Source organism: Camelus ferus, chromosome 12 (genome assembly GCF_009834535.1).
Source record: "Camelus ferus isolate YT-003-E chromosome 12, BCGSAC_Cfer_1.0, whole genome shotgun sequence".
NCBI classification, from domain to species: Eukaryota; Metazoa; Chordata; class Mammalia; order Artiodactyla; family Camelidae; genus Camelus; species Camelus ferus.
In genome coordinates, this window is record NC_045707.1 from 4,069,439 (window position 1) to 4,095,185 (window position 25,747).

At 56.8% G+C, this 25,747-nt stretch overlaps 1 protein-coding gene across 2 annotated transcripts; it reads right to left on the reverse strand.

The window, feature by feature from the left end:
- Window positions 1-1,389: 1,389 nt before the first annotated feature.
- Window positions 1,390-24,996, reverse strand: KCNJ4 (potassium inwardly rectifying channel subfamily J member 4). Of its 2 annotated transcripts, none has more exons than XM_006174895.3 (2): window positions 24,356-24,996; window positions 1,390-3,534 (listed from the first exon to the last, which is right to left on the reverse strand). In XM_006174895.3, the coding sequence occupies exon 2, from the start codon at window positions 3,493-3,495 to the stop codon at window positions 2,161-2,163; it is 1,335 nt and encodes a 444-aa protein (XP_006174957.1). In that variant the 5' UTR covers window positions 3,496-3,534; window positions 24,356-24,996; the 3' UTR covers window positions 1,390-2,160. The 2 variants fall into 2 exon arrangements, with proteins under 2 accessions (XP_006174957.1, XP_014406273.1); XM_014550787.2 differs by lacking the exon at window positions 24,356-24,996 and adding an exon at window positions 14,327-14,416.
- Between the last annotated feature and the right edge of the window lie 751 nt (window positions 24,997-25,747).

Consider the following 25,747-nt stretch of genomic DNA (forward strand, 5'->3'; position numbering starts at 1 on the left):
AAATGTGGATTTACCCACATGGCCAAATGTTGCCAGTGCTGATGAGATGTGGTCATTCATAAAGCAGCCATCAGCGCTTCACAGCAGGGGAACTTGCCTGCTGTTCTCTGTGGCTCCTGAGATAGCTGGCACCTTGACATAGAAGATTCCTGGGAACAGGGGGGTGCCCTCTGCTTCCTTGTACCCTGGGTACACGGTGGCAGATACAATAGACTTAGAGCTGGAAGTACCCCTCAAACTCCAAGGTTCTGCCTAGACTCCCAAGGATGGCCACAATTTCCCCTGCCATGTACACCCTTTGCAGTGGGACTTGACCATTCTCCCAGGAGGTTGCATCTAATTGCCTGCCCTTTGAATCACGACCTAGATAGACCAGCAGAATGCAACAGAAGTAATGTTAAACGAGTGCAAGATTAGGCTCAAGAGACCTTGCAGCTTCTGCCTTCCCCCTCGTAGGCTGCTGCCCCAAGACACCATGAAGGAATCCGCGCAGCCTACTGGAGGAGGAGAGGCCCCTGGAGGATCACTGAGCCCCCTCCCCTGGGCCAACAGCAAGCCCCACATGTGAGTGAGGCCTTCTCGGACCTTAGGGCCTGGCTGGTGTTCTTCCTGAGCAGGGCTGGAGTGAGCCCAAAGAAACCAGACAAGGAACCACCCAGCCCACTCACAGAACCTTATAAAGAACAAACCATGTGGTCTAAGTTTAGTGTGGTTGTTACACAGCACAGGCTAACTGAAGCCCAGAGAAGGGAAGGGACTTACCCAAGGTCCCACACCGAGCCAGAGACCAAGTCTATGACCAGGTTTCCCAGCTGCTCCCTAGAACCCTTCCCACCACAGTGTCCTACAGCCAAGTTCATCAGCCCAGCCCAGTGTGTGTGTGTAGGGGGCGGTGTGTAAACCAAGTGGGCCCTTCCCACTTCTCCCTGAGTTATAAAGCATTGGCTGACATCCACACAGGGCTCTCCTGCCCCTCATCCCTTAGGAAGGAGATATGGTTCATCCCATTCTACAGATAATAAAACTGAGGCCAAGAGCTGATGGGCAGCTTGCTGACAGCCACACAGGTAGTTAATAGCAAAGCTCTGACTCAAACCCAATCAAACCTCATGCTCACTTAGGAGCCTTCTCATTGGCTCCCAGGAAAGAAACTAGCAGGTGATAAATTTCCCTCCAAGGGTCAGTCTCTCAGAAAAGGGCACACACACACACACATACACAACACACACACTAATACCACATACACACACACTCCATACACACTTATATACAATACACACATACATACCACACACACACACATCATGTTGCGCTCAATCTCTCCCTTTCTCTCTACCACTTTCCCTCTATCTTTTCTTCCCAACCTTCCATCTTCAACCAGCCTACCCCTAATGGACCATATACTTTATTAAAAATATATAGTTACAAACTCCATTGTCAACCTGAGCTGGGCCTGGGGGCCCAGAGGGACCACAGGGAGGGAGGGCCTTCATCCTGCTCCTTGGGGTCCCACTTCTGCACCCAAAACCAACACTATCCAGGGGCAAAGACAGCTGGCTCTGAGGGCCTCAAGAGACCAGCCAGCTGGGCCAGGGAAGGGGTTGGGCTTGACAGGTGGGGAGGGAGAGGGGTGCACAGAGAGGGACTGCACCTCCTTGTCCTGCAGGTACAAATGGCAGAAGGTGGATCTGGTGCGTCCATCTCTCCATTTATAGATATTTACAAAAGAAAGTTATGAGCAACAGACCACAGTCATGCAAAAGAAACGCACCCCCCTCCCACCCTCCCAAGCAACCACCAGCCCACCCCAGAACCCCAAGATGCCCACCCCCCAGCAGTCCAGCCGCCTTCCCCGAGGTTCTGCAAAGGGGGAACGTCCTCAAAGGGTCGGTGGGAAGAGGGTGGTGGGTCTATGGTTCCTGAGCCGCCAGTGGGTAGATGCTGGGGAACCCAGGCTGATCAGACCGAGGGTAACCTGGACCTTTCCAGGCCTGGGTTCTGGTGTGAGTAGGAAGGGGTTCTCCAGTCTTTGAAACCCCCATCTCCCTCCAGAAGGTCCACGGAGTCAGGATGAGCTCTGTCCTGAGTGTGGAGGGGGTGTCCTGGCATCCCACCCCCCGCAGAGGCTCTTGTGGGGAAGTGATGGGAGGGGCCTGGAGGTCAGATGGCGGACTCCCTGCGGTAGGAGATGTTGTCCAGCGGGAGGGTGGCTTGCATGCGCTCCAGATCCAGGTGGCTGCCAAACTCCAGCATCCGGATGATGCCCGCCTCTTCCTTAGAGCCTGCCTCCAGGCCCAGGCCGGCAGCCACGGCTGCAGCGGCTGCAGCCTCCTCCTCCATCTCCTCTTCCTCCTGGCTCATGAGGGCCAGCTCATTCTCATAGCAGAAGGCACTGGGCGGGGGTGGCGGGGCAGGCAGCACGGTGATCTTGCTCTCCTGCAGCTCTCGGGCTGAGCAGCAGGGAGTGCCGGCCACCTCGTAGGTCTTGTGGAAGCGTGAGTAGTCCACCTTATAGTGGCTCTTCTCCTCGAAGACCACGGGCTCGAAGCGGTGGCCCCACAGGATCTCGCTGGCCAGGTAGGAGCTGCGGGCCTGAGTGGTCATGGCAGTGGCCTCCACCATGCCCTCCAGGATGACCACAATCTCAAAGTCCTCCGACTCCAGCTCCTCCTTGCCCATGCCGTAGAGCGGGCTGTCCTCGTCGATCTCGTGGACGATGATAATGGGAGACACCAGGAAGATGCGGTCCAGGCCGATGTCGTAGCCCACGTTGAGGTCCCGCTGGTCCAGCGGCAGGTACTCGCCCTCCTGCGTCATGTAGGGCTTGATGAGCTGGGCCCGCACATGGGCCTCCACGATGTGGCTCTTGCGCAGGTTGCCCACACGCCACATCAGGCAGAGCTTGCCGTCACGAACCGAGATGACCGCATGGTGGCTGAACAGCAGCGTCTGCGCCCGCTTCTTGGGCCGCGCCATCTTGGCCATGATGGTGCCGATCATGAAGGAGTCAATGACACAGCCCACGATGGACTGGACCACCACGGCGATGACCGCCAGTGGGCACTCCTCCGTCACGCACCGGAACCCATAGCCAATGGTCGTCTGCGTCTCCACTGAGAATAGGAAGGCGCCCAGGAAGCCGTTCACATGCATGATGCAGGGCTTAGGGGCCACCGGCACCGCCCCACCACCTCCCACTGGGGCCCCGGCCGTGGCCCCCCCTGGGTTGGCCTCCAGGTCACCATGGAAGAAGGCGATGCACCAGAAGAGGAGGCCAAAAAAGAGCCAGGAGATGAGGAAGGCCGCGGAAAAGATCATGAGCATGTAGCGCCAGCGCGTGTCCACGCAGGTGGTGAAGATGTCCGCCATGTAGCGCTGTGACTTGTTGCTCAGGTTGGCGAAATAGACGTTGCATTGGCCGTTCTTCTTGACAAAGCGATTGCGGCGTTTCCGCCGGGGCACGTGGGCCTGCCCGTTGCGGCTGTGCCCGTGCATGTCCTGAAGCCGGCGTGGTCGCCTGAGAAGACGCAGGGCCTGGGGGAACGAAGCCAGACATATGAGACGCTGGGGAGGGAGTGGCTGCCATGGAGGGTGGCTCTCTGAGGGCCCAAGAACCCAGGCTCAGGGGCAGCAAGACCCCCACCCAAAGACGCTCAGAAGAGGAAGGGCCTGGACTAGGACCCAAGGCTTCCTCCACTCCATGGGCAGAATGTTAAGGTGGCTCTGATGACAGAGAGGGAGTGTTGGGGGCTGAGCTGGTGCCAGCCCAGCTCTGGGATTAGGGTTTGTGGAACCAGAAGCTGAGGCCACCAGAATCCAGGTCCTAATCCCAGCCCCTCACACTGCCCACCTCCCCTGCCGCCACCAAACCTCCTTTGCCCACTGTCCTGGGAACATCCAGATGCCCAGCTTGGAATCACCCTCCCACCATTTGTCCCACTTGCCTTGAGCAGGGGGAGCTGTGAATGCTCTGGTCCCTGCTTACCTCCCTGGGTTCGGCCTCTGAACTCTTGGGCCTCTAGGGGACCGGACATTCTCCTGTGCTGTCCAATTTGGCAGCCACTGGCCACCTGTAGCTCTTATATTTAATTAAAATTAAATAAAATGTTAACTTCAGTTCCCCAGTTGCCCTAGCCACATTTCAAGTGCTCAGTAGCCACATGTGGCTAATGGCTACCATACTGGACAGAGCAGATATAGGACATTCCCATCATTGCAGAAAGTTCTATTGGGCAGTGCTGGGACCCAAGGCCCCACCTCAGTTTCTGTCCTGTCCCCAAACTTGTTGGGAGCAGTGGTGGGTAAAGACTTCAGAGTGGTGTTCAAGACATAGGTAAGGGGAGCCCTGAGCCTTGGCTCCCGTGTAGGCATCCCTATTTCCGTATGTCAGCTGAGGGAACAGGGGCTCAGAGAAGTGATCTGTCCAAGGCCACACAGCTGGTACATGGGTCCAAATCCAGGTGTGTCTAACTCTTCAGCTCCCAGGTGCTGTCAATATGGATGAGTTCGCGGTGTGGAGACCTGGAGCGGGGGAGGCAGACACACCCATGACCTAGCTGTGAAACCGAGGACAACTCATTTCACTTCTCTGAGCCTCAGTTCTCTGATCTTTAAAATGGGGGTTACAGCACTACCTCCCAGGACCCAAGGAGATAGTAGGTGCTTGGTTAAGTTGCCCTCCTGCCTTCCTTCCTGCTTCCTGGGTGCAGGAGGAAGCTTGGGAGAGGAAGGATTCGCCTGTCAGCGTCCCCAGCTATTTCAGCGGAGGCGGCCCCTCACCCTACCGGGTGGCGGGCATCCCAGCTGGGCCCATGCAGGGCAGACCCTCTCTCCACCCCTCCCTTCCACTGGGGCCCGAGGAGAGAGATGGTGCTGCCAGGGGCCCCCGCGGCTGGCGGGGCCAAACCCGGGCCCGGGCTCCTAGTAACGTTTTGGCCCAGAATTATATAAGACTGGAAGTTTCTATTTTCTCTTCTATTCTTCTTCTTGATCTAATTGTGCATCTGTGGCAATGTTTATACACTTCCCCGGTTCAGGACAACTCGGTTGCCGCAGCAACCGGTGTGCGCCAACGCTGTAATTTAGAGATCAACAGCTTCAGAGCCTGCCTCTTCCCCGGAGAGACTCCCTCTCTCAGCCCAGGGAGAGTGGGCCCTGCCCCCACCTCCTCCCCCGCTGTCACCCCACCCCAACTCTGGGTTCTTCTCCCTTCCCCCCTTAAGAGGAGCTCCCTGGGTCCCACAGTCCTGGATTGAAGTCCCAGACCCACCATGTAACCTGGGTAAGTTACTTGGCTGCATTGAACCACAGTTTCCTCATCTGGAAAATGGGACCAAGGAGACCTATCAGTCTGAAGACCTAACCAGTAATGCGGGTGTGCAGTGCTGGCCCTTAAGAAGTCATAATTTTAGCTGGGAGTCCCAGACTCTCTCTGCCACCTCCCCTAGAGTCCTAACAACCAGGGCCACAGGCCTGAGAGGATTGGGGGTCAGGTGTACCTTCTAGGCTGTAAATAGCTTTCAGGGAGGTCTTCCTTGGCTAAGTATGTCCCTCTCTGCTCTGTCCCACCATCTCAAATGAGCCAGAAGGAAGGGTTTCAAGATCACTGATTTCAAGACCGTCATTTTACATTTGAGGCCAAGGAAGCTCAGAACTCAGATGAACTTGCTAAGGGTCCCAGAGCAGGCAGGGTGGGCCAGCCTGAGACAGTCTCCTCACTCCCACTCCTGGAAGAAGGGCAAGGGGCTCCTGGGAAGAGGAGCTTCCTCCCTGGAGGGGGTTGGGGTAGGGTTTGGGGTGAGGGAAGAGAGGGCACCAGCCCAGCCCGGGCAGACCCTGGACCCATCGGCCTCAGGTTTGCAGGGGAGAGGCAGAGGGGACAGCATGTGGCGACCTGGGCCTTTGGTGGATGAGGACAGTGAGAACCAGAGAGGGTAAGGGTCCTGCCCAAGGCCAAATACAAGCCCAGGGTGCTCCAGGCCGTCGTTCTCTCCCCTGCGGGGCTGGCCCTGACCTGGGGGGCTCACCTGGTGCTGCAGGAGGGGGTTCTTCCCAGGACTCCCTCCACCAGCACTGCTCACTGCTTCGCGTTTCTGAGTGGAAGTGACAGGAGTCTCAGCCGAGCCCCAGGACGAGGCTCTGCACGTCCCCCCACCCCCTACACTCTCAGCCTCCACTGCAGTACTGACCCCCCAGCCCTTCCATCACCCAGTGCCCCATCCTCAGCAGTTTCCACATCTCAGGCCAGTGAGGGCACAGCTCATCTCCCAGCCCCGCGCCTCCTCTCCCGGTCACAGCAGCCAGCCATGTCCTGAGCCCCTGCCCAGCCTTGTGCCAACACTATGCCAGTTAGCTCAGGCGGTGCTCACTCAGAAATGTCCGCTCCTGGGCAGTGGAAAGCTGCCCCCAGGCACAGGTGCTTGCCCAGTCCCGTCACCCTCCACCATGGGAGCCCAGGTGCAGGGCATCCCCCTGAAGACCCCCCGCTGGTGAGAGCCCAGCCCCTCATCCTGTCCGCAGCGACTGCTCAAATACACCAACACCCTGTCACAGCCCAGGCCTGACCACAAAGTGATGTGTACGAAGCTTGGTGTGTGCTCGCAGGCCATGACTGCCAGGAGATGGCTAGATTTTCTTTCCCTTGTTTGTCACATGGGGCTTCCTGGCGAAGGCCCAGGGGAAAACTATGAAAGAGAAGGGGACACAGATCATGGGAGGCAACAGGCACTGACAACTGGGTACCATCCTCCTCTGAATACAGGTGTTTCATTAAGAGACAGAGTGTCCGGTCGTTCAGGTGCCCGTCTCATGTCTGTAATTAAGCGTACTGTTCTAGCAGGCAGGAAGCTGGTCTAATCCTCTTGCACCAAATGTTCCCTGTAAACAAATGCTGGAGGACACAGTTTCTAAGGTGGGGACCCTGGAGACCGGGCCCTCTGGCTGCCTTGCTGGGTGACCTCAGGACAAATCCCTCCCCTTCCCAGACTGGGCGCTTCCCCAGTCACTGTCCTCTGTTCTAGGAGTACATCCTGCGACTCCTTTCGTGGCAAATGTTCTTTCTTTTTGGGAAATGATGGGGATGGGAGATGTTGGCTGCTTTTGAAAATGTAATGTCCTTTCTTGACAAAGTGGAGAACTGACAATGTTGTGCGAGTTACCAGCTTTTTTTTTTTTCCACTGTGCTGTGAACATCTGGATTTTGGACAACTAGGGAAACTGAGGCTGAAAGCAGGGCCGTAGCACATGAGCCAGCAGCTGGCAAAGGACACCTAGGCCTTGGGGAGATGGTGAAGGGGACCAGCAGTGCTGTCAGCTGGCCGGCACCATCACTATCCTGCCCCTTCCTGAGGAGTTCAGGAGGGTTGGACCCTGCCTGCCGGGGGCCCAGAGAGGCAGGAGGACCACCCTGCTCCCGGGTCCTCTTAGGTTTTCCCTATGACTTTATGATACCAAATGCCCCTCCTTGCCCACAACTCCCTTTGTTAAAAAAAAAAAAAAAAATCGATAAAGTGTCAGCAGCCCCAGCAGGTTCCAGGAGCCTGGGCAGGCATCTGCTGGTGTGTCTCAAAGGCCCTCTGGCCCCAGACAGCAGCAGTGGGTCCTGAGCCCCCGGTGGGCAGGCCCCACACTGAGCCCCTAGACAGCAGGGTGGGGGGCAGAAGCCCACCATAGGGAGCACTTAGCCCCCCTGCAGGCCTTTAAGCATCCCATGGATGTTGGGTGGAACAGCAGGGCAGGTGAAGTGACTTGCCCGAGGTCACACAGCTCAGCCATGGGGCCCAGCTGAACCCATCATCCCTCTCAGTGGCCGCCCTCAGAGAACGAGCACTTTGGGAGTGCCAGCTTTGTGCCAGGCACTGCCTGGCCTCTCTTGCTGAGGCCTCACTGCAACTCCTTGTTAATTTAACAAGTATTTATTGAGCACCTAACACAGCAACAGCAGGGTTATTATTTCCCATCCCAGCTGAAGAACAGCAGGCTGGGGGTGGGGGAGTAGGGATGAGGGTGGGTTCACAGAGCAGACATAGCAAAACCGGGATTCTGACTCAACCTGCTGCTCCAGGTCCTGGCTCACCCTGGTCCCCAGCCTCTGGTCTCGGACTCCCTTCACCTCCCACGATGCCTTGCTTAACCTGGATCCCCTCGTGCCTTTCCCCAGCCCCCCAGGCTCAGCCGGAGGCCCCACTGTTCTCCAAAGCCTTCTGTGGCTGCACTGCCAGCTGCCAGTCCTGCCTCCTCAGGGCCCCTTGGCCCTCAGTGTCTGCACCACTTCGATTCTTTTTAACTTTATGCAAGTAATGTGCTGGTTAAACTCTCACGTTTGGAGTGGCAAGACCTGGCTCTCAGGCTCAGCTCTGTCAACCTCCTGGCATGTCCTCTGTGGACCTCAGTTTCCTCATCTGGAAAGTGGAGATGATGGTAACAGTCCCTACTTCCTCAAGACGCTGCTGAAGCGAACGTGATAACCACTTAGAATAGAGACACCAGCTGTGGGTTCAACAAAGCACTGCAGGTAGAACCCAGAGAATGAAATGATGATGATGATGGAGGTGACGACGTAAGAACACTGTCCTGGGGGACAGGAGAACCAGCTTCAAGTCCTGGCTTCACCACTAACTGCTCCAGCCAGGGGCTCCTTCTCTCCATCTGCAAAACGGGGGACCTTAATTGCCCCCTGGGGGAGAGCTGGGACGATGTGGCGAAACAAGGGCCCAGCACAGAGTCAGAAATAAGGCAAGTGGTCCAGTGGGTGTTCCTGAGTTTGATCAGCCCCAGCTGACCCTGAGCCCCTCCTGGGCCTGGAGGGAGGGAGCACCCACAGGGCAGTGGGGCGGGGCAGAGCCAAGGAGGGGGAAGATTTCCCTGGGGGAGTGGAAGGAATTAACACCACTGTCCCAGTTCCCAGCCCAGGGAGGAGCACCGGGCCTGCCCCCTGCTCAGCTCTGACTGCTGCCCCTCAGGCCTGGACTACCTGGTCTGGGTCAGGGGTCCTCTTATCTTAAGCACACAGGGATTTCCAGGGTCGGGAGGAAGGGCTCAAGCACAGACAGCTGAGCTACGCTTCTCAAAGAGTAAGAGGCAGCTGAGGCTGGTCGGGGGTGTCCCCTCCTGCCCACAGCCCTTCGCAAGTCCCTGTCCTGCTTCTCAGACCCTGGGAGGTCTACCTTCTCTTGATGCATCTCAAGAGCCCACATCTTCCCTTCCTAGTGCACTGGCTCTGATACTGGATTCTCTGTACCACTTTCGGCCTGTGTGACCTTGGGCAAGTTATCTAACCTCTCTGGTTCCTGTGTACCTTATCCTTAGGTGGGGCTAATAGTGTCCCTTACCTCATAAGATTGTAATGAGGAATAAACAGATTGTGTACATCATGTGCCCAACACACGGTAAGTGGCTGATAAGTGGTATGAATCACTCCCAAGGCTGAACAGCCCTTCCCATGATCTCCTCCCCTGAATGTCAGATGTCATGCCCCAGAGCGCACCCTGGCACCCATCACGGCCCAGTCCAACTTGTCTTCCAACACCAGCACTAGGGAGCAAGTGAGTAAGAGCAGTGGCCTCAGACTCTCACAGGGCTGGACTGGAAGCGGGCTCAGTCTCACCTGGCTCAACCGGATCCTTAACCTCCCTGAAGGCCTCAGTGTCTTCATTTGCAAAGGAATATAGTAACGCCTACCTTGCAGGGTGGTCGCGAGAGCCAGATGCAGATTGTCAATTGTCGTAAAAGTGCAGGCCACACAGTGGGTGCTCAGTACACTCTGATCCTCCCCTACACCTTCTTCTGTACCCTGAAATCCCACTGTACATGTGGCCCCTCCCCCACCGGCCGACGGTGTGACATTGCAAAATCCACGCAGAGCGTTTAGTACGCTCTTGCTCTGTGCCGGCACTGTTCTGAGTGCTTTACGCTGATCAATTCCTGCCATCCTCACCATGACCTCAGAGGAAGTTTCCATTATCATCCCTACTTTAGAGGTAAGAAAAGCAAGGCACAGAGAGGTTCAGCAACTTGCCCAAGGTCACACAGCTCGTAAGTAGTAAAGCCGGGATTTGGAACGAAGCAGTTGATGCCAGAGCACATTCATTAGACACTCTGCTCTCCTGCCTAGGAAAACACTATCACATCGAAAGATTCTTCCACTTAGAAAACAGTTACCACGCCCTCCTATGTGTCAGGTTCTGTCCCGTCAGTCCTACTGGGAAAGGAGAAACTGGGTCATAGGGCAAGTTGGAGCCAGGATCTGGGTCCCTGATTTCAGGTCCAGCCAGAGCCTAGACACACAGGTGGCTCTGGGCTCCAGAGGGCCTCTGAGCGGCATGGGGGTGAACTGGCTCATTCCTCCAGCTCTGCACCCCAACCTGTCCCTCCCAACCACTCAGCCAGCCAGTGAACAGGTTTAGAAAGCAAATTCCCCGGAATGTCCAGACCAGTCTTCCAGTCATGGCCAAATGGCAGGAGCTGATGGCTGGTAAGCCCAAGGGCCCCTGCTCCAACCTGCAGGTATGCCCTTTGCTGCTCTGCTGACGCCTGGCCCCTGCCCTGATCGATGGAGAGCTCCCTGCCCACAGAGGAGCCCCTTTTAGTGCCCAGACAGTCCCACCAAAGAGGCCCCCCTTCCCAAACACCTTTGCCCTCTTCCGTACAGGAATTTGAAGGCAAGAGCAGATCCCCGAAGGCTTCTCGTTTCCAGAACAACCTCACCTCCCTCACTGGTGGTGGAATTCAATCCCCCACTGCCTTGCTGTGGCTTCTAGGGACCTGCTCTGTTGTGTGCTCTTCACCTAAAGCCGCTCACTCGGTCACTATCACAAACTTGCTGCGGATCAGGCACCGGCTGTGGACTCACCCAGCTTCTGCATCAGCTGGGGAGAGGCACTGAACACATAAGCATTTGAATAGCGGCAGCCATAAATCATGGTAAGCTGCTGGAAGGAAAGGTACAGCGTGATATGAGAGAGAAGACTAGGGGCTCTAGTTTGATGGGGGTCCCCAAAGACCTCTTTGAGAAAATTACATTTAAACTGAGACCTGAGTAGTAAGTGGGAGCCAAGACAATCAGGAGAATTGTGTGCCTGGGTGAAAGGTGGGTGTAGAACATTCCAGAAAGAGTTCAGTGTGTTGAGAATCTGCAGCAAGGCCAGATGGCAGGAATGAAGTGAGCAAGAGGGAGAGTTGCCCAGGACGGAGCCCCAGAGGTTGGGGGTGGGAAGGGCTGTGGATTCCATCCTCGTAGCTGTGGGAGACAGGCAGGTGGTCGGGTTTTGCCTGGTTTGATATTTTTTAGTTCTCACATGCAATCTTTAAGGTAAAAAGGAATAAACAATAATATAATAAACCCTTGTGTATCCATCACCAGGCTTCAGAAATAAAACATCCCCAATATGGCCCCAGTGGCACACCTGCCCCTGTCTGGCCTCAGAGGCCTCTGCTGTCCGGGCGTGGGACACACACTGGGATGAGCTGCATTAGGACACTGTGTGGGGCACAGCGGAAGTTGGAAGCTGGTGAGAAGGTTACTGGTGCTACCCAGGCAGGTGACGGTGCTGGCTTGGAGCTGCCAGGGTGATGCCAGTGTTGCTTGAGAGAAGTAAACAGATTCAGGGCATATTTTAGACAAAGAACCCCCAGAGTGTGATGGTGAATAGGGCGGGAAGTTGGGAAGAGGGGTGTCAGGAATAGGTCATCGTGAGGCCCTGAACCGGGAGCAGGTTTAAAGAACGACAGTTCCTAGTGTGCGGTGGCCTAGGCACATCCACATAGAGAAGCCCATGGCAGGTCAGCTCCCGAGATCTGGGCAGAGTCAGACTCATGAGATCCTGCCCGCCTGGACGATGTAAGCTGAGTGAGAGCAGCTGGGGTGGCCCGGGCAAGAATGCTGGATAGAGGAGAAGAGGGCCTCAGGCCCAGCCCCAATCGTCCCCTGTCCATGGAGAATCTGGCACCGCAGACGGAGGCAGAGGAGCAACAGGACAGTGGGCCCCTGGAGCCCGGAGAAGAGGGCGCTCTAACAGAGCTGCCCAGTTGGCCCTGACCAGCCCAGCCCACCTGGCCAGCAGCCCCACCTCCCTTCTCTTCTTGGATGCCTCCAACCCTGGCCAAAAAGGGTGCAGATTCCTCATTGGCAGAGGAGAATGCGAGGGGCTGGGCAGCCTTCTAGGGGTGGGTCTGCGGGGGGCCAGGGGGCAAGAGCAGAGGTGATTTCAGCACAGCCCACGACTGCCCTTCCCATCCCAGCACTCCAGCCAAGAACGAGAGTGGAGATCATTGCCAGACACCCCGTCCCCCTGCCCCTGCCACCACTGCCTCGTCCTTGACCTCTCAGCAAACAAGACTCCAGGAGTGGGGCTGCTGGCCTGGAGGACGTTCTCCCAGGGCTTTGGGGCATGGGGGCTGATGTCTTTCCTTCACACAGGATTCCCTGGATTCTCTGCTGGGCCCACAGACCAAACCTAAAGAAGAGGTGTAGGGAGCGGGAGTGGGCAAGGGGAGTCTGAGCCAATGGCCCGGCTCATTCCCTCCCTTGTTCCAGAGGTAATTCAACAGAGGCATCAGAGAGCCGCAAGATTGCCTGTGACACTTGTATGGGCTGCTGGGACCTGGGCTTGCAGACAGTCATGCATGTAAGGAGCTAAGCGCCCCGTTTGCCCAGCCCAGCCTGGAAGGAGCCTGACACCCATCCATGATGGTTCACCACGCAGCCAAAAAAAGGAGGGGGAGCCCGGTAAGGAGTGGTATGGGTCTTCAAGATGTGTTTTTAAGTGAAAAAAGGCAACAGTGATGAACACTCAGTATAGTATCTACCAGTTGTGTAAAAAAGGAGAGAAAAGAAATTTATAGATACACATATTTGCTTGTCTGTGCTTGTCTATGGATGGAGACCCAGGAAACTGGTGACAATGGCTGCCTCCGGGGAGGGGAAGCAGGTGGCTGGGGAAGGGGTGGGAGGAAGAATTCTCACTGTATTCCCGTTTGTGTCTTTTTAATTTTAGAACCATATGAATGTATTACCTACAAAAAAAAAGTCACATAGAAAATTTTAAAATTAGTGTATACATATGTGTATTTTTCTAAGAAGGGTCATAGGATTCATAAGGTCCTCAAAAGAAACTGTGATCCCAGAAAGCCTGGGAACACTTCACTGAGGTGCTGAGCGGCCCTGGAAAAATATCTTAGCTTCTCTGAATTGCTTCCATAAAATGGGGAGGAATAACACCCACTTCATAGGCATGTTGCAAAGATGAACAGGGACAGTGGAGGGTCAGGGATTATAAACTGTAAAGTGCAAAAACCCTTCTTAAAGGGGATGACTTACCCTCACCTCCCGTTCTCCCCGTAGCCCCCTCCAGGGCTCCTCTGAGCCCATGGTCCTCCCAGCAGTTCTGATGGAGGCCGCTGGCTCTCTCTTGCCTCCCTCCTCCAGCCTCCAAGCCTCGGGGCCCCTCTCCCAGTTTCCCTTCTCCCAGCCTCTATATGTAGAACCACGCAGTGCCCAGGCTCAGCCTTAACTTAAAATACCACCTGGCCCCCTCGCCCTCCTGAGACAAGAAGAATCTTCCTCCAGTGTCTGCTGGACATCTAATAGGCATCGCAAGCCCAGCATAGCCAAGACAGAAGGATCGCCACCCCGCCCTCCCTTCCCCACCTCAGTCTGGGACCCCCCGGCGGACCGCTCAGGCCTAACACCTGAGAATCCAAGAGTTGGGAGGCCCCAACCCAATGGTCATACTCATGGTATAATAACTAACATTTAGTGTTGACTCTGGGCCACACCCCTGGCCACTTCTTTGACCCACATGACATCTTGGAGGTGAGTGCTGTTACTTTCGTCCCCACGGGGGGTTCAGGGGCTTCCCAAGCAGGTGAACCAGGGGACTGAGACCTGGACGCTGGCCCCACGCCCAGTCCTTCCAGCCTGCAGAGCCCTCCCTGCTGCAAGCCACATCACTACCGCACAACTCCAGTGTCCCCCCTACATCTCCCTGCCTCCATTCTCCATGCAGTCCCATCTCCATGTAGGCTGAGGACCCACGTCGCTCGTCGCTTGTTGGCGTGGAGGGCTACAGCTTCCCAGGGCGCCATCCCGCCCTCTCTGACCTAACCCTCTCCACTTGCACCGTGATCCCCAACCATGCGGGCCTTTCTTCTTGTCCCGCTGGATCTTTACATGGGCCACCCCTTCTGGATGAAATCTTCCAAGACCCCATTGCTCACACCTTCCTACCATTCAGGTCTTGATTCAAAGGCTGCCTCCTCCCAGAGGCCCCCCAGACAGTCTCCTGTATCTCCTCACAGCATTTATCCCATCCAAACCGATTTCACTCACAGTTTCCTTCAGTGCAGGGACCTCGACTCTCTGCTTCACGCCTGAACCCCAGTGCCCGGCACACGCAGACGCTTAAACATCCGGTGACTGACAAAGAAACAGGATAATTTCAGCCTGTCATAATTCCCGTGAAGGACCTGAGCAGGGTGATGTGACAGAACGTGACCAAGGAGGAGCTATTTTTGTCCCCCGAGTCAGGGAGAACCTCTCAGTGGAGGTGGCCTCCGAGCAGAGACCAGAAGGAGACCTTCTGTGGCGCTGGAGTGTGGCAGGATGTCTGGGGCCCCAGGCCTTGGCCTCACACTCCCACAGAGCACCGGCTTCTCTGCAGGGGTCCCCCAGGCATCCTGGCTACACGCCCAGGCTCCTAGGCCCATAAGAGAAGCTCCAAGGACAGGAGCAGGGAGTGCTGGGGCGGGCCATGTGCAGGGCCAGCAGGAGAGGGTGCCACAGAGAGGCCTCAGAGGGGCCGGAGACAGCGGGAGGGACGAACGTTCGGCCACTCCTGCCCTGACACTCCTGCATCCACAGTTGTGAGGGACTGTCGCGATCAGAATGCCTACTATGCACAGGCAAAGAGCTACGTGCTTACCCACCATCTCTCACCATCTGCCAGCTGGCTCCTAGGACCAGAGACTCTCAGATTCCATTCATTCATTCATTCATTCATTCATTCATTCATCACCCTAAACGTGTGCTGAGCTGGAATGGCAGCTGCCCTCCTGCCTGGTGTGACTCCAACACAGTACAGTGTCTTCCCTCGGAGGGCACTCTCCAAATCACTATGGAATGAATGAACATTATCTGAGTACCTACTGTGTGCCGGGAGAAGAGGAATGAGTAAGACAACCTGCTTTGCTGAGCTCCACGTGTAAGTATGTGAGGACAGGAGGAAAGGGTCCTCATGGCCACAGGGCTTGGAGAGAAGGTTGCCCAGGAAGATGTGGGCCAAGCTGGACGCCCCAAGATGAAGCAGGCCTGGGCCAGGGCTGGGCTGGGCAAAGAAGCGGGACCTAAGCCCTGGGGGTGACCGGGACGCTCGGGGGCCTGGAGCCACGTGGGCTGCTGGGCAAGGGAAGGGAGGCCTGAGGACAGAGGGGTAGCATCTGCAGTTCTCAGCACTTAGATTCTTAGGAACCAAGCATCCTGGAAAAAAGGAATCTGGACACTCAAGCTTTTCTTATTGGCGCCTCCAGGATTTCTACACACAGTAGTTCTCAAACTTTCTGACCAAAACCCAGAGTAAAAACAAACATATTGTACATTGCTACTCATTATATAATACAGTACATACACTTTAAAAGCTGAAACAAAAGTGTCACCAAATAATACTTATCCTCATTATGTACAAGTGCTTGAAATTTTCTTTTCTATTTTATTTAAAAAAATAAGTAGTGGACTCACTATCTCAATTTCACAACCACTAATGGGTCAGGATCTGCCTGCAAGTTGAAAAATCACTGACCTTCGAGTGCTTAGGAGCTGTGAACGGGTTGAGATGGGATCTAGGGCTTAGCCTGAAGTGAAAGTGACCATGCTTGGATCATGGGCTTTTGCGGGGGCATGACTGTGGGGAGAGTTGTTGGAAGTCATAAGGGAATATTTGGAACCGTCTGTTAGACCGTTAGGGTCACAAGACCTCCACACTGTGGTCCAAACAACAGGGACTCTGGGTTCTGGGTCCAATTCCTTCCCCTGGTCCTGTGTCAGAACCCACTGCTGTCCCCCAACAGATGCCATTCAGCAATTGTTTGCATACCTCCCAGGACAGGGAGCTCACCCCCTCCTCAGGCAGCTCTCTAAGGTATGAGGAGTGAGGCTCTGCTGTGCTATTAATGCAGCTAGTGACTGTTAACTCCATCCCCTGGCTGCCTGTCTGTCCTCTCTGTCTCCTGGCCTGTCATCTGAGGTCCCCGGGCCAGCTCCAGCATGAGGCCATGGCCTGCTCTCTGCCCCACTCAGTTCCCTCTCCTCCTTGTTGCCTGGCTCCTGCCCCATGTCTGGGGGGTGGCCCTGGAGCCTAGCCAGAGAGAGGCTCTTTCCAAGGTCAGGTGGCTTCAGGATCTGCAGCTGCACAGCCTGGCGCTGGTGCTCAGCCAGCCCTGCCTCCACCCAAGTGGGTCTGGAGGGCTCAGCAGAGAGGTCAGGTGCTGACACTCAACATAGCCAGAGAAGCAGTGTCTGAAGGTGATGGCTGGGGACCTGGAAGTCTGCCAAGAGTAGCCACTGAGTGGTTTGGACACACAGCAGCTCATGTCAACAACAGGCCACGTTACACTCAGAAGCTCACAAGATCTGCCCAGCAACCCACAGGTGCAGGGGAACAAGCGCATCCCTACAGGTCAGGGGTGGGAGGCTCAGAGAAGTGAAAAGGCTGCCCAAGGCCACATAGCCACTCCGGGTGGAGTTGGACTTGAACCCAGATTTTCTGTTTCCCACCCACAGGCCTCAGCTGGGACTACTGAGGCCAGAGAAGAGAAGCCTTAGGAGAACAAGGAGGAGCTGGCCACCCCCTGGTTGGGGAACAAGCTAGATTCCTCAGGCCCCAGAGTGCAGAGCTAAGGCCAAAATGGAAAGCAGGTATCAATTAACAGAAACTCCTAGACACAGTGGGCTAGCCCAGGAGATGGTGGCCTCCCCCTTGAAAGGGTTGCGGGGGGGGGGGGGGGCTCTGATGTCCATGTGTCAGAATGACTGCAGCGCCTTCTGCCGCCACCTCTCATCCACATCACCCCTCTAGCTCTGCCACCTCCCCTCTAGTACTGCCTCCCAGAGATCCCGAATTGCTGACCCCCATTCCATCTGTCCTCCAGGCTGCATGGCACCTTAACTTTCCCAGGGCAGGAGGCCTGGAGTTCCCAGGCCTACAGTGGGAGAGGAAAGCCTCCTACAGGGAGTTTGGGGTGGGAGTTGGGAGAGAAGGTGCAGGGTGGGGTTGGGAAGAGACTTTGCTGGGGCATCCCAGAAGCCAGAAAGTAAAACTTGGTGCCAATTCTGCCACCAAGGAGAGGCTGGGCAAACTCTACCCCCAGACCTCAATCTCCCCACCCATAAAATGGGATCAGCCCCTCACAGTGCACGTACCCCACTCCTCCCTGGCCCAGCTAAGGTCCCCTCCCATCCTTGCAGGCCAGGTGAAGCTGGGGTGGCTCTGAGAAGAGACAAAGGAAACAAAAGTAAAAGTAAACAAAGTAAACAAAAGTAAAAAGGCACATCTCCCATCATCACAGGTTGTCCTTAGTTCACAGAGGAGCAAAGACAGATTCCCAGGGGGACCGGGACCTGGTTAATATCACTTGGGATAAGTGAGTGGCTAAGTTGGGATCCAATCCCAGGCCTGCCTGAAGCAAGTAAACTTCCTTATTCAGCTGCATCCACTGTGACGAGGGGCTGTTGCCCCCACCCCTCTCTCCAAGCTAGGGGTTTTTCCCAGGAGAGGGGGTGCAGAGATCAGCTCTTCCCCCCACAGGCACAATAAATGTCTGAGAGAGACAGAGGGTGTCTGGCGGGGTGGGGGGAGGCAGAGGAATCAGGAGGAGCCCTGGGCTCTGGTCCAGTCCCAGCTTTATCACCACTGCTGCGTGACCTTGGGCAAATCATTGTGGTCTCTGGGCTCAGTTGTTCCATCTCCCAGCAGATTGCTAGCGAAAAAGCAGGCATAGGAGTATACCAGGAATGCAGGGTAAACGTAGGGAGAGTGGCCTCTATCGTCCCAGGCTGAGGGGGGTGTTTCTGCCCAACTGCGCCTAAGCTCCACTGCATCTCCACTCTGCCCTCCTGGGCGCCCCCCACTGGACCCACCTGAGCAGGCTGAAACCCAAGCTGCTGGCTGGTAGGTCATCATGACAACGCCAATGCTCTACACAGCTCCAGCTGGGGTCTGGAACACCAAGGACCACTTTGCTTGGTAGTCCCTCTCCTTGACCTGCCAATGCCCCTCATGGGCACCTCACCTTCCCCTGCTGAGAGGCCATATTTTCTGGCTGCTAGCAGTTGGGCTGGTCAATGACTGGCCATGTGGCCTCAGGCCAAAGTGGGGGAACTGGCTCAGGGAGAGAAAGAGGACCCCTGGGCTGGATGAGATACACACTCCCTCCTTCAGGAGGCCAAATGGAGGGTCCCAGAATAGCTGGAACGCGGTGCATTCCCAGCAGAACAAACAATATATGGCTCCTTCTACCAGTCCGATCTTAGGCAAGCTCTTTCTTTTCACTGAGACTCAGTTTTCTCATCTGAAAAGTGGGAGTGATGGGGCTCACAGGGTGGCAGGGAGGATGAGTGAGATCATGAATACATAGCCCAGTGCAGAGCCTGGCACATAGGACCTTGTCCCCTTCCTGCAGCAGGACCTGCCAAGAAAACCTCTTTGTCACCCCAGCCACCAATCAATAGCACCATCTATCTGAGCAGCTCGCGTGCATGAGTGTGTGAGTGAGCGGGTATGAAAGTGTGTGGTGTGAGTGCGTGAGAAAAAATGTGTGTGACAGTGGGCCAGAGAGTGTACATTCGAAGGCGAGTGTGTGTTGGGAAAAGCTGAGGCAGGCGGATGCAAGAGCAGGGGGCGTGGGGGCCACACCCCAGCGTTCCTCCCACTCATTTGTCTGGCCTATGTGTCCTGAAAAGAAATAGTGGTCTTGGAACCAGGCAAAACCCATCGGTTCTAATTGAGTCCAGTCACTTTCATTTGTTCCCAGTCAGCCACTCCCTCTTGCTGAACCTCAGTTTCCCCTTCTGTAGAGAACCACCGAAGCCCCAAGTCAGATTCCACACAGGGAACCAGATGGCGGGCTGCAGGGCCGAACTGGCCCAGGCCTTTGGAAATGGGGGGCCAAGACCCAGAGCAAGCTGGAGCTCGAGCTTCCCCTGCCCCCCAATCCCGGCTGCACCCCACCCACCACCCCGTCAGCCCGTCAGCCCATCAGCCCTGTGTGCGCGCCTGCAGGAGCGCGCGTGTGTGACTCAAGGTCTATTCATAGCTGAGCTCCACCAGCTGCAGCGTCACAAGCAGAGGGGCCTCAGCCCATATTATTATTTCAATTACCATCTGAATTAAAAGTTTGAGCAGCGATCAGCCCACGTAGTGAGGAGAAGAGGGAGCAGGAGAAAAATAAAGATGAAAAGGAGAAGAAGGGCTGCACCCGGAGATCCCCCCACACCCCAAGGAGGGCTGAGTCGCTGAGGAGGCTTAAAGGTTATGCCAGCCCCCAGGATTCCTGCCCGCCCCTCGCCCAGGGCCCAGGGTCCTCCTGGGAATGGGAGGAGCACTTTGAGATCACAGCCGAGCGGCAGCTACTTTGTGGGAATAGATCGTTGAGTCCAGGTTCTTGGTCACATGTATGGGCGTACCAACCTCAGAGAGGGTGAGGAACTGACCTAAGGTCACACAGGGAGCCATACCTAAGGCTGCTGGCTCCAAGACCCTCTCTTGCCAGACAGGTCCCACCTACAGTTTCTCTTGACCTCACAGGCTGTATGACACTGACATCTGTGGGTGGCCCTGGGACAGGACCAGGGAAGACAGAGGTGGAGCTGCTATCCCTGCTGGTTTCTCTTCCTGCTCCCTTCTCCCAGCTCCCAAGGCTGACTCTCCTACCCACAGCCCTAGTCTAGAACCAAACTCTGCTGTCTGCCAAACCACCCAGCAGTCTGCACCCCAAACCCAGACTCTAAACTCTACCATCAGCCTAAAGGCCCCTCCTTGCTCACTGGTGCAGGGAACAGAGCCCTGGCCCAAATCTAACTCTCTGATCACCTTTGGGCAAGCCATTCTTTGTTTCTGAGCCTCAGTCTTCCCCCTTGTAAAATGAGTTTTCCTCTTGGGTGCCTGTCTATTTCTATGTCTTCAGAATGGAGCCCCCAGAGGATCTCTGAGGGGGTGTCATGCTGTGGGGGCGACACACCATCTCCTGCCAAGCCCCAGTCCAGGGGAGGGACGTTTTCCACTCTTTCCTCCAGGAAGTCCCAGGGACAGCCCCGGAGGATCAGACTGGCCCGGACTCAAATCCAGGCTCCTCCACTTCCTGCTGTGTGACCTTGGAAAAATCACAGAGACTCTCTGAGCCGTGGCTCCCCCATCTGTAACACAGGGACCTTAATTTGACACTGTGGGGTGGCAGGGAAGATTAAATGAGAAAGGTTTACAAAAGCTCCTTGCCCAGTGCCTCGCCTGACAACAACATGCATTTCCTTGCTGGGAAGCGGGTGAGTGATGGGTGCTGCTCCCAGCTCCTCCAGGGGGCTATCAAAGACTACTGAGATTTTGGAGGTGGGGCTGTCATTCAACCTCATCCATAAAGCAGGAGTCATCGGGTCAGTATCCCTGGTAGGCTCTCATCTGGTTCTGCTTGAATAGCTCTGGGAATGAGGATCTCACTATTTCACAAAATATCCACAGATGCTCCCCATCCTTCTCCACCTCCAGGTCCAGGAATCTTCTAGACAGGGCTGTCATCTTCCGTCTTAACCCCAAATCCAGCTGATCCCTGACTGGGACTGCCTGAAACTGGCTTTAAAATGAGCCTGAAAGAGAGTTCTTCAAGTAGACCAAATGAGGGATGGGACTAATGGGCAGGGGTGGTGGGGCTGGAGCAGCCAGGGAGCAGGAAGAAAGAAGGGAGGGGGCCAAAATGAGAACTGGGCCCTCGAAGCTCTTGGGTCCCATCCGGGCTGTCCAGAGTCTTCCACAGCGGGTATGTGTATCTGCCTGTCTCTCTGACCACTTCTAGGCAGGGCTGGGAGCCAGGAGCCCTGGGTTCAGACCCAGCTTTGCTTCCTCCACCCTCAAACCATCACTGTGACCTTGGGGAGGGTCCACTTCCCTCTCTGGGCCCTGGTTTCCACTTTCATAAAATAAAGGCATCAAACTAGTGATTTAAGTGCCAAGCCTTCCGTCTGAATTGAAACACTGTCCTGCCAATGGCTGGATTGGCCTGCCCCTACCTCCAGCCCAGGGTGCTGAGAGCCATGGGGTCCCTGAGTGTCCAGTTTCGGGCCTGAGACCCTGTCTCTTCCCCTGTCCTCCTTTCATGTCTAGTGCCTCTTTCATATCTAGTGTTTTTGAGGATTCTATCACTCCCATTTTACAGGTGAAGAGGTGGAGGCATAAGGAGGTAAAGTCATTTGCTCAAGGTCATAGCCATTCAAAATTCAGGACTCCTCCTCTGTGCCCAGGAGAGCAGCAGGACTCAAGGGCATCTTTTTTCAGGAGAGTCACCAAGATCTTGAATGGCCAACTGTTCTCTACAGATGTAGACTCTGCACCGGGTAGGGGTGAGAGGGGTGCTGCCCAAGGTCACACGGCAAAGCAATGACAGACTGAGGTTCTGCACCCAAACTCCCTGCCTCCCAGGCCCCACCTAGCCAGGGGGACAGCAACATGGTCTGACCTCCTGCTCTGCCCTGGGATCTCCAAGATTAGAGCCCTTCTTCTGCCTCTAGGCTCTGCTTGGCTGCTTCCGGAAGCCCCCAACACCTAGGACTGAGGGGGAAGAGTGAGCAGGAAGACAGGGAAGAAAGTTGAGGGTTGGCCGCTTGTCCCCCAGCCCCCTGGCCCTCCCTCCCCTTCTCTCCTCGTGCAGGGGGAGCGGCGGTGATGTAATGCACTCGGCTTTGGTCCCGGTGCCAATCTCAGAAGAGAGACGACAGATTGCGTGAGCCAAATTTGGCATCCTAGGGGGAGAGGCATGAAAAGTGGAGATGTGGAGGAGAGGAGCGAGGAGCCTGGGGAGGTGCGGGAGAAGGCCCCCTGCCCAGCAGACCCCGAGATGCCTGCCTCCTGCGACTCCAGCCTCCACCTCCTCCCTAGCCCACCTGGCCTTGGGGCCTCCCCGTCTCACTCCGAGAGGCGAGCCTCACTGCTCTCCGGACCCTCCAGGCCTGGTGCTGCCAGTCCTGCCCCCCCAACACACCGCTCCAGCTCCATTTCCCACCGCTGCTAGTCTCCTGGTTACCATGTTGCTGGTTGTCATGTCGCTTACATGTCCTCGTGACTCAGTGGTCCCCGCAGAGGGGCCCCCTCCTCCTCACACCCCCCTCAGCACACGCCCCCGCCTCCCCCAGATCCACATTAAGAACCAGCCCGCCCTGTAAGCCTACACTGTTCCTCCTCCCCTTCCTTCTTAGATCCTAAGCTAAGAAATCTTTTCACGGCATCTCCTAGAGCTATTTCATTCTCTGTTCGCAAATGTCTGTTAAGAACCTACTATGCTCCAGGCTTGTGTGAGCTGTTTTCAGAGACCTGGCATAGACTGTAAATCACTCGGCAACCCAATGAAGCTGGTACCCACTCTCCAGTTGAAGAAACTGAGGCTCAGAGAGGTCAAGCCAATTGCCCAAGGTCACGCAGCAGAAATTCAAGGCCAGCACTGGTCTGTTCCCGGTCACGCCTGTGCTTTATATGGGAGAGGAGCTTCCCTCTCAAGGGTAACCCAAAGGTTCCTGAGGAATAGCTCCCAAGCCCCAGATCCCCGCTCCAATTCTGGACACTCTTCTTGGTCAGCCATCTATTCAGGCCATATTCCCCTCTCCCCGTTAGCTTTTCATGTTCCCAAAGGTAAAATGAGTCCTTACTCCCATCTGCTCAGCATTATCCCCAGCTTTGAACAGCCCTCAGCTCACTTGAGCCCAGGGCCCCCTTTGGAGGTCAGTGGGACAGGGAGTGGTGTCCTCATTCCACAGATACGGATGTTGAGGGTGAGGGAAGAGAGTGACTTGCCCACTGTGCTGGTTCTTCAGCTAACTGAGCTGATTTCTAGGATCCTGAATGGAGGATATACAAGGCCCACTGGCCAGTGTGGAAAACCCCAGAAAGAGCCCCTCCTCCCAGTGGAGAACAGAGTAGAATGTTCTAGGTTCAGCCCTCCAGACTCTGATTTGGCTATGGTGCAGCTCAGTGGTCAACAGCCTTTGCCCTGGCCATGTTGCACCTCAGCCTGTATCCCACCACCCTCTTCTGCCTTTTATTCCCCTCACCCCATGTCAAGTCAGGACCACAATTTGGCTCTTAGGCCCCTAAAGTCCTGCCCACAGCTCCCAAAAGTCCCAAAGCCCTGGAGGTCACAAGACTGGATGTGGAGGAGTAGCAGAATAGACATTTTACATGCATGCATGCATGCACATTTTACACATTCTCTCTCTCTCTCACACACACACACACACACAGAGGGATCTGGCTTCTCTCTGGACCTTGCACGCGTGACCCTCATGCCTTCCTCCTTCAGCTCCCCATTCCCTCAACCTGCTTCTCGATCCTACTGCTCTTGACGCCCTCACCTGCTAACTTAGCCAGGCCCCCCTCCACCTGTCCCTCCACCACCCTCCTGCCTGCCATCTCCCTGCATCCTCTCCCTGTCCTGGAGCCTGGGCTGGGGGCAGAAGTGAGGGAGATGCTGGTTGGGGGACATTGGGCACCGGAAGGGCTGCAGTGAAGTTTCCTTACTCTGGGGCTCATTCAGACCTCTCTTTCCTTGGGGTTCTCCGTTTGCGGAGGGAAAAGCAGTCTTGTCTCTCTCCACAGCCAGTCTTCACCCCTGTGAGACATGAACTGCCTCATTCACTGGATCCCTGTACACCCACCCTAGGTTCTTGGGACCCAAAGTAGGTGCTCAAAACATGGGAAGTGGGGTTTTGTTCTGCCAGGGCCATTTGCAAACAGGCTGCAGTTGGGGACGTGGAAAGGAGATACCCCCCAACCTTTGCCACAAGTCACCTGCCTTATTGAAACTCCTCCAACCCGGTGTGACAGTTGGGGGTGGGTGGAGGCAGGGAAAGGTCATGGCCGGGGCAGGAGGTCAAGGCCCCTTCCACTCACCTCTACCTGCCTTCCTGTCAGAAACCCAGACCACGCCGCTCACCAGCCCCCGGGGGGAGTCGCCTGACCGCGCTGGGCGCGCGCTGGGCAGCCGGAACCCCGGTCACGGATACGGTGGTGAGCGGGTGGGGCCCGAGTCGCCAGGCCCAGGGACACACAGACACGCACGCGGCCGAACCGACGGACGGACAGCGCCAGTGGCGAGCGCAGGCCGGGCTTACCGCGGGACAGAGGGTCCGACAAGTCTCCGGGAGGCGGCGGGCGGGCGCTACATCCCACGGCGCAGTCGGGCGGGCGGCGTCCCAGGCGCGGAGAGGGAAGTCCTGGCGCCCCTTCCCCGCAAACTCTGCGAGACCCCGCCCCCCCTCCCCGGCTGCCTGTGGGTCTGTCCGTCTGTCCCCGGGTCTCCTGGTCTCCAGGCCGTCCCGCGCCGCTCCCCGCGGGCCGCCCAACTTTCAGCGCTGCCCCGCGCCGCGCCCTCGGCGCCGCCTCGGCGTCAGCATCGTCGGGCCCCGGGCCGGGGCTCAGAGCGCGGGGGTCCGGGGACCCATGGCGCTCGTGCCCCCAGCCCCCGCCGCAGGCGCCTTCCCTCCGCCGCCCCCACTGTTCTCTCGCTGTCACTTCGCACTGCCCCCCGCCCTGCGCTCCGCTCCCTGCCCCGCTGCGCTTGCCTCTGGCCCCGAGACCTCGGCGGCCGGCCGGCACGGGCTCTTCCACCACCTCCCCCTTTGGGCCCCCGGGTCTCTGCCTCTCCGGGTCTCTCTTGTCCCCCTCGGTCTCTCCCTGCGGGTCCCTGTTTTCGTTTCCGTCGCCCTCCCAGCCTGTCCCCTGCTTCCCCCTGCCTCTGTCCTGTCTCCCCTGCGCGTTTCTGTCTCGCTCCCCGTCTCTGTCCTTCTCTGTCTCGCTCTCCCTCCCACTCTCGGTGCCGCCCCCGCGGTCTCGGACCCCGGCCCCCGCTCTGCCGCGTCCCCGGCTCGCCCGGGAGCCCGAGCTCCCGCCGCTCGCGGCGCGCCGAGAACTCCCAACTCGCGGCACGCCGCCCCGCTTTGCGAGACTTTCGCCCCTCCTCACACGTGACCTGCGCCCCACTGCGGAGGCCGCGCCCCCCACTCCAAGCCCCAGAGCCTCGGGCGTCCGGAGCAGCCGGGCCCTGCCCCTTTCCCTCAGTCTAGGGGGCGGTCACACCCCCTCCCACCTGGCGGCCTCGCAGGGCCGGGGCAGGGGCTGGGGGCCGCGTGGTCCGCTCCTACCCCAGATCCTGCCCGGGTTTTCTCCTCCCTCCGGGAGCGCTCCTCCCAGAACCCCTTCCGAAATCCGCTCCCGGGTTTTGTCGCCCCCCAGGGGCAGGTGGAGAGAGTTTCTCCGTGTCGGGAAGGGAGTGGGTGGGAGAGGGCAGGTGCCGGCTTCAGTAGCACCGGGGCACTCCCCTCGACGGTCCCCTTACCCTCCTGAAGTACCGGCAGTTAAGGACCCTACACACCCTGCTCCGGAAACGGAGGTGTGGCCCTGCTGGTGTGACCCTCACAACTAGGCAGCACGGGCCCCATTTTACAGACGGGGAGACTGAGTACCAGAGAGGGTCACGAGCTTGCCTAAGGTCATCCAGAGGTGGC